Here is an 8,929-nt window from a genome sequence, read left to right as displayed (position 1 = left end):
TCCAACCATATCTCCTCTATATAAACATTCCCACTTCTTCCTAACATATAACCTCAATGGCCCTATGAATAAATCATGACTCCATTCTATTATTTTATACACCTGAAATACTTCACCATCTCTACCTATCCAAACCCCATCCATTCTTTAATAATAAAGTCCTACCTCTTCCTTGAAGAGTTTCTGTTACTATTCCACCTTTCATTGACTTTGGTAGGAAAAACTAAAGTATAGATTATTCTTGTATTGTATGCTATCACTTGATATGTACTAGAGTCTCATCTCCCCAATACAACTCTTAAATTTGGTGTGAGCAAGGACTATGGTTTTTGCATGTTCTCTTTCTCCTACATTATCTCTCCTCTAGTACTTAACAAGTTGCTGAATATGTAGTAGGCGCTCGATATAATATTAAGTGAGAGACTCAGAGACAAGAATTGATTTTACTGGCTAATAGCATTTTGGGAGTACAGAGGAAAAAAATAAGTCCAATATTAAGGGCTTGAAGAATTGTATAAGTATTGGTTAGAAATCCTAACACCTATGTCTCTTTACCCAATTTCACTATCAGCTCAATCCAAGGGAAGGTTTCTTATTTGTAAGCAGATCAACATAAAATGTTATCTTGAAAAGGGGTGACAATGTGCTTTATTTTAAGAAAATAACAAGAAGCATTACTGGAGCCATGCCAGGATGCTCCAAATGATAATACATTTGTCCTAAACTAGGGCATTATCTTTCCAATACTCTCTGAGATCTGTAAGATTTAAGTTTTAGCTAACTGATTTAAGAGTGCTAGAAAAAAGATAGAAATAAGTTCTAAAGGAAATGTCCAGATGAGGGAAGGTTTCTCCTCCCCACACTTAAACCCCAGCAGAAATACAGCACAATTCATCTAAAGAGCACACAGAGCAGCACCAAAACATGCTATTTACAAGATTTTTCATCAACATAACCCACTTGGATGCTTTGGAAAACAGCATCCTATAGAAAAGCAGTTTGCTAAGAAAACTGTCAATGTCTAAGTGCCTAAGGAGTATCTGAAATTGCCAAGGAGTGGGGATGTGCAAACTCAGCAGCAAAAGGTTCTTTTGCTTCATGGAAAAGTGATGGTAGTCAAAGGTGTCAACTCTAAGGTCTGGTCTAATGGGGGCCGTTGCTCCTGGTATTCAGCTGTATGTCCATTCCGATGGTGGCCATATTCAAACTTGATTCTCAGCTCACCAATCTTGGACTGGGGCAAAATATCTGGAATCCATTCAATGATGAAAGGTGTCGGCTCCTTCTGATCTGGAGAGGTATTGCCTAAAAGGAGGAACAATAATTACATACTGAATTTTCACCTATATATTTTGGACACAATTAAGTGTGAGAAATTGTAAAATATGTGAGATGGGTAGGTAAAATCCTACAAATGAACTATTTTCTTATCTCATTACTCTTTGCTATTAAGGATGAATTTTAAATAGTTAACAACATATCATAGAGCATTATACTCTCATTAGACTTATAATTATTGGTGACCCAAAAGGCAAAAGATAAATCATTGTTGTAAACAGGTTAGAGCATGTTACCAACAATGATTAATGCATAAAAAGTAGTATGAAAGACATTTTCAAGAACATTTATGACTGAAAAGGTGGAGGAGTTATGTAGTGGGAGGAAGGAGTAACAGATGCACAACCCAAGAACTATACCAGTAGATCTTCTATCTAGGATTTACAGAAAGGTTGTCAGTGGTTTTTCAGAATAAGAAGGCAGCACATTATCTGTAATGGGGCAGGGGGATGGGAGTGGCAAAGGAGGGAAGGAAGAAGGCATGAAGGATCTTCATTGACACAGAAAATTCCCAGTAGAGAAAACCCTTCTTACCAAAGCAGATCAGTACCTTCTCAGTAACTTAAGGTCTAGGGCACTAAAAGTTTAAGTTACTTACCCAGAGTCACATGGCCACTACATGTTGAAAATAGAACTGGAAGCCAGGTTTTTTTGGCTTCAAGGCCAGCTGTCTATCCACTATCAAAAAGGTGTCAAATATGCAGTCTATAGATGAACACAGCCCACAACACTCCTGGGTATGGCTTGAACCAGATTAAAATGTGGTTCCTATCTAATTTTGATGTCTTGATGTAATAATGAAAAAAATATATATAAGGGCAGCTAGCTAACATAGTGGATAGAGCACCAGGAATCAGAAGAACTTGGGTTCAAATCTGATCTCAGGCACTTTCCAGCTGTGTGTCCCTGGATAAGTCATTTAACCCTTATTGCCTAGCCCTTGTACCTCTTCTGTCTTAAAACTGATACTAAGACAGAGGGTAAGGGGGGAAAAAAAAGAATTATCTAAATATGTCTGGATTTCTAAGTAAATATGTGGCCTGCAGGATCCTTATGTACAGTTTCTGGGCACTCATTTCTATATGAATTTAAAGCCAATGCACTTCACCATGATGTCTCTTGTTAAAAGCTTAGATGCATCAAAGTATCAAAGACCACCACAATTTTTCTGTTTAAAGTATTTCCATTCACACAGCCGACCACTACACTGCTTAGGAATTTGGTCATCACACTGCTGAAAAATGTTGGGTTCTCAATCAGGTTGATATATGACTGTCTTCATTCTTAATATTTGCCTCTTTTGTAATACACTCTTGTCACCACATAAGTCATCAAATTCTAGAGCATAAAATTATTTGGCTCTTTCATAGAAATAGAGTTCTGTAATCAATTTTGACAAACTAAGGGAAAAAAAAGTATTAGTAACCAATGCCTAAAACAGCAATATCCTAAATTGCAACTAGGACAGCGCTTATTCTAATCTCATTTGTAACATATGCTGTTAAAAAGAATTATATTTACTCAGGGCTTTATCTCGGGCTACTGAAGATATTTCTTGACTTCCATTGAGAGAACAATTTTCAACAGAACTCTTTGAGAAGTCTTAGAGCAAGAAGACAACTGCAAAGAACCTGGAAACAGTAAACTACATAGAACTGACTTCAAAGATCACTAATTCCAAATCTCTTTATTTCAGGTGAGGAAACTAAGACCAACATAGGTAAACTGACTTGCCTTTGCTAGTATGAAGAAGCTGATAACTGAGAATCAAGGATTTCTGATTCTGATTCATTGCTCATTTACTAGTCTTTTCTTTTTTCTATCTCACACAATTTTTAAATATTTTAATTTTTTCCCAATTACATGTAAAAAAAAAAATTTTAGAGCAGCTAGGTGGCTCAGTGGATTGAGAAGCAAACCTATAGATTGGAGGTCTTGGGTTTGAATATGACCTCAGACACACCCTAGCTGTGAGATCCTTGACAATTCACTAATTCCCATTGCCTACCCCTTAACTCTCTTCTGCCTTGAAACCAATATATAGCATTGATTCTAAGATAGAAGGTAAGGGTTTTTATCAAAAAATAAAACAATTTTAAATATTTTTTTTTAATTTAAGTTCCAAGTTTTATCTCCTTTCCTTTTTTTATATTTTTATATATTTTCTTCCCTCCCTGGGATAGTAAACAATCTGATATGGATTTTACATGTGCAATCATGTAAAACATTTTTCCATATTAGTCATTTTGTGGAAGAGATCTTAAAAATATATATATATATATAAACTAGTCTTTTCCCTAAAGAATTGCTTGACCTCCCTCCAAATGAAAATGATCTCTCCCTCCTCAAATTTCTCATAGTACAGTATCTGAACTTCTTGTTCACACATAACTGACTCTCTTTTGTATTACAAATATTTTGTTTGTTTTCCGCCCCTTAGAATGTAAATCCTTTAAAAGGAGTTCCATGTATAATCTGTTTCTGTATCAATCAGTGTCTTAAACAAAAAGGTAAAGCAGAGGTTTGTTAAAAATACACAGATGGATAATACATGCATAATCTAGATCAAATTACTTATCAGCTCCAAGAGGGGGAAGGAAGGGAGGGAGACAATTTGGATCTTATAACTTTGGAAAATGTTGTGTTGAAAATTCTTATTACATGTAATTGGGAAAATAAAATATCTTTGAATAAAAAAAAGAAAAAAGAAAACACATGGATGACAGTGGTTTGCCCCTAATAAGGTACTCTTCCCCCTTCTCTCCTCCCTTATAAAAAATACATGGATGGAATAGATCAGTGATGGCAAATCTTTTAGAGATTGAGTGCCTAAATATCAACCCTCATGCCACATATAAGCCCCAAACCTTACCCCACACAGGGGAGGAAGGAAGCACTCCCAATGGGTTGCTGGGCAAAGGGGCAGGTGATGAGAGAAATGTCTTCAGGTACTTATGGAGATTGGGAAGGGAGCAGCCCCCTCTGGCATTTGTGCCATAGGTTTGCCAACACGGGTATAGACCTTTATTTAAAGGCAAAGAAATATTTGATATATAAATATGTCTCTGTAATATGTTTATATATGGAGACACTATCACAAGAGTATTTGACTTTTCACTTAGTATAGTGCCTTTTTGACAAATATATAAATTAACTCTTTGAAAGGATATGCTCCTCAAAAGTTGTGTTGATATGACATTTACTGTTTAAGAATACAGTTTTTTTTTAAATATAGGAAACAGGAACTTTTAGACAAAATGGTTGTTTGAATGGGAGGCAGACCACCCAGCATTAATATACACCTAATCCAGCAAAAAGCTGGAATCCACACCAACCCAAAAAATTATTTTAAAAAAAATCCAATGAAAAATCTGTATAATTTCTTCCACCACTGCAGAACTACTCAAAAAGTCATCCAAAATCCCATGGAAAATAGGAATGGGAGGCACCAAGAAAGCACAGGCAGAGACAAGAGTTTCTATGTTCAGAGAGCTAGAAAGCAGCCAGCTCCCTAAGAAAGTGTGATCACTCAAGTGAAATAGGAAAGTCCTAGGGTGGGAAGGAAACATCAAGGGAGAGAAAGGGGTTGAACAATGAAGCCCCTTGAGAGCAGCAATGATCAATGAAACAAAGCAGAGACTGGGACTGCCCAGATACTCAGGTACTCTAAAATCTCTAGCACTCAATCTTGAGATGACACAGAGGACCCTGAGGATCCAGTGTTATGAACCTCAGAGATCCAGGAAGATCTAACCTCTGAAACTAAAGGTCAGTATAGGAAGCCAAGGGACCCAGGGAAAAATGAGCTGTGTTTGACCAGCTGATCAAAAAGTACAGCACAGGGCAGAGCCTGGCTCTGACACAAAAACTAAGGTGAAAGATAAGTAAGTAAAAATAAATACCAACCAGCATCAAAAGTTATTGTAGATCTAGAGATTCCCCCAAAAGGAGTGAATAACTTCATAACAACTGCAAGCAGATTCAAAGGAAAAATGTTTTTTTCCACAAGGACTACATGACTACCTAAAAGAAATGAAGTGAGATTTTTTTAATGACATAAAAGCACTAACAGAAAAAAAATTGTAGGCAACTAAATTGCTTAGGAGAAAAAGTGGTAAACTTTACCCAAGTAATGGACTCCTTGAAAACTAGAATAAGCAAAACTGAAATCAGTGAGACAGCAAAAAATATTAGAATAGAATCAAAAGACTGAAAAAATAAAAGAGAACATAAATTATCTGACCTCACAAACAACTGATCTAGAAAAGAAGGGGAGATAATTTAGAATCCTTGTACTTGAAAAATCATGATTTTTTAAAAATCTGGATACCAAAGTTCAAGAAATAATAAATGACAACTGCCTAGATCTATTAAAACCAGAGAGTAAAATAAAGGTTGAAAAAAGGTGTAGTGTTAACATTCTAATAGGGGGAGAAAAAATGAGTGTCCTTTAGAACTTTAATATCTTCAAAAAACATTAAAGGAGTTAAGAAAAACAGGTTCTGGAGATGCATTGGTTCTGTACTGAGAGTGTATGAAGTGTAGAAAGAAAAGGGAGGGTAAAAGGAAGACACATTAGAAAGGAAGGAGTGGGTATAAATTATTGTTTCTCATAATTGGGGTGCCCTGTATATTTACATGGTGAAGTGAGAATGAGATAATCTTCACTCTTATCTGAAATGAACAATCTCCCCACCCCAACACACACACACACACACACACACACACACACACAGAGTTTGGTATAGAAGTATATCAAATTCAACAGGAAAACAATTAAGGAGTAGAAAAGTAGGATACATTTAAGAGGGAAGATAATGTTGGAGGGAGAATGGTCACAAGCAAAACAAACTTTCTGATACAAAGTGGGGAGTAAAAGGAACAAAAAAGAAAGAAAAGAGCTCGAATTCAAAGGAGTGCCCTTCAATCAAACAAACTGTGGTTTATTAATGTAATGGAACATTATGCACTGTAAGAAATAATGAAAAAGATTTCTTGGGTACTATGAACCAATATACATTAAAGAACAAAAGCACTCAGGAAAATAATTTATACAGGACCGACAACATTATAAAGAAAAACAACTCTGAAATACCTAAGATCAGTGTAATGTCCAACCTTGCTTCCAGAAGACTTAAGATAAAGAATGTTACCTCCTCTTCTCAGAGGGGAGATGGATTCAGTTACAAAAAAGAGACATAACTTCAGACATGACTATTGTGTAGATTAATTTTTCCTGACTGCTAATTTGTTATCAGGTTTTGGCTTTTTTTCCTCTCTCATTTTTTTTAATGGGAGAAAGAAGACTGGGGAGAGGAGAGAGATTCGCAATAGTGATATCAAAAAAGAAAAACTATTGAAATATATATTTCTTTAAATGCAGGGAAGAAAACAGAAGGAAACAAACAAGAGTTTTGAAAGGAATGTGTGCAATTTACCACATACTTTTAAAAGATTCAGTTTCATAATGAAATAAAGGCATTCAAATTCATCTTATCAATGAAGTAAATTTCAATTTACTAGGTCAGAATTTGGATGGTACTTTGAACAAAAAGCTAAATTTACCTTTTTACTACCTTTGAAAGAGTTTACAAAATATTATTTGCAGGAAAGGTATGTCTAACCTTTATGAAACTTTTCCTATACTTTGATACCAATTTATAAACACTGTGCTAATAATTACCAGCAATTCACACCTCCTTCTTAAAGTAGTTCTAAGAAATGTTCTCACTATATACTATGAGAAACTATAGTACATAGTGGCATAGAATATAGAACAGTGAACTTGAAAGTCAAGAATACTTGTGTTTGGGGCAGCTAGGTGGTTCAGTGGATAGAAAGCCAGGCCAAGAGACAGGAGGTTCTGGGTTCAAATCTAGTCTCAGATACTTTCTAGCTGTATGACTCTAGGAAAATTACTTGACTCCTATTGCCTAGCCCTTACCACTCCCTCTGCCTTGGAACTGATACTTAGTATCAATTCTAAGACAGGAGAGCTTAAAAAAAAATACCTGTGTTCAAATTCTTCCTCTGATACACTATTTGATATAGGCTAGTCACTTAACCTGCCTGAACTTCAAATTCCTCATTTGTACTTTGGAAATAAAAATAATTATATATTAACTTCACAGGGTTCTGCTATGGCTCAAATATATTTTTTAATTTAAAATCCAAGAATTTTGATTTTTTGTTTGGGATTGTATTTTTATAAAAATGCAAGATTTTTATTTTGTTCGAGAAAAGATCTTCAAGGAAGAAGCTTGCTAACTCCTAAATCCAGAGAATGAATTGTTGCACAAAGATGCCAGAAAATCCACACTACATCAAGAAGATCAAGAATGAACTTTGGATATGGTTGATTGAACTGAAGTTTGATTGAACATTTATTGTAAATGTACACTTTTTATGCCAAAAGGGATTGTCCTAATTTGGCTTTCTGTCAATGTGCCTAGCAAAACATTGGTTTTGCTTTCTTTCTTTTCTATTCCTCCCTCACTACTCTAATTTCCTCTTAGAAAAATGAATATTGTATATATCTGTAGTTAGAAGTGTGTTTAGGACTACAAGATGATGATGTTAAATGATCAATGGGGAGACTAGTCTCCCAATGATCATCAGAGGGGATTGTGAATCTTAAAATTTCTCAGACTTGTGAATGTTAAAAATTCTCAGACTCTACCTTAGAACATTTGGTTAAGACCATTTCCCATTTTAAATAATGAAGGTACTTGATCAGGAATGTGGGAACTTTAAAATTACTCCACCCATAGTTAGGCATTCTTTAGGGGAAGATAAAATTGTAAACTCCTTACTGTAAACCTTAAAATTTCTTAGACTTATAAATGTTGGAAATTTCACCATTGGGCAATTTCATACTTGAAAAATTTCCTATTGAGAGTGGGAACTCTATTGGAATGTGGACCCCATTGGCATGGGAGGTTCCTCCTCCTCCCTTCTTAAGATTACTTTAGGACAGAAACCTTTTGCTGAACAATGGAAAGGGCTTTGACCTATGCTTAAGCATAGAACAGGAATTTCTTTGAGTCATGATTGATTTTAGAATTGATACAATGGAGATACTTGGAATGACAGAACCAGGTCTTGGAAATTGCAATCTCCACCCTACTCAGTCCTAACAGGATTTAGGAAGGGCTGCAGCATAGATCAAAATTTAATTATTCCAATCTCTACCCTACTCAGGGTAACAGGATTTAGGAAGGGCTGTAGCAAAAGATCAAGATTTAATTATTTGAGAATATGACCTTCAACAGACATGTGCAAAGCCACAGACCTCTGGGCGGTCCTGGGTTAAGCTAGAGCCACCATTGGCACAGGGAAAATGATGGACAGTGATTGGTAGATGTGAGAACTGAGGGGAGGGAACTTGGATGGTTTGCTTAAAGATAGAGGGGTCTGAGGACTGAGGGGTGGTTGGAGAGTTTTGGCTCTGAGTGGTTGGAGAGGTGCTCTGAGAAGCTTGCTCTAAAGGAAGCTGGAGGTGGAGGTCCTTGAGACTGTTTCTCCATTTTGGTCACGTGAGTAATAGGGACTGATCTCCTTTCTTTGCCCCAGCTATCTAAGGGCTTGGGCC

The 8,929-nt window shown here is 36.0% G+C and overlaps 1 protein-coding gene across 15 annotated transcripts in view; it reads right to left on the bottom strand.

Moving 5' to 3' along the window:
- Positions 1-424: 424 nt before the first annotated feature.
- The window catches only part of C1H2orf42 (chromosome 1 C2orf42 homolog), a 48,484-nt gene continuing 39,979 nt past the window's right edge, over positions 425-8,929 (bottom strand). For 8 of the 15 annotated variants that reach the window (XM_056813467.1, XM_056813470.1, XM_056813474.1 and 5 more), the window contains one exon: positions 425-1,305. In XM_056813467.1, the coding sequence (XP_056669445.1) occupies positions 1,097-1,305 (209 nt within the window). In that variant the 3' untranslated portion in view covers positions 425-1,096. Of the gene's footprint in view, positions 1,306-5,244; positions 5,362-8,929 lie in introns of all 15 variants that reach the window. The other 7 variants (XM_007476300.3, XM_056813465.1, XM_007476303.3 and 4 more) reach the window with 1 other exon arrangement.

This window comes from Monodelphis domestica, chromosome 1 (genome assembly GCF_027887165.1).
Source record: "Monodelphis domestica isolate mMonDom1 chromosome 1, mMonDom1.pri, whole genome shotgun sequence".
Lineage (NCBI taxonomy): Eukaryota > Metazoa > Chordata > Mammalia > Didelphimorphia > Didelphidae > Monodelphis > Monodelphis domestica.
This window is presented reverse-complemented; position numbering and strand designations above follow the sequence as displayed.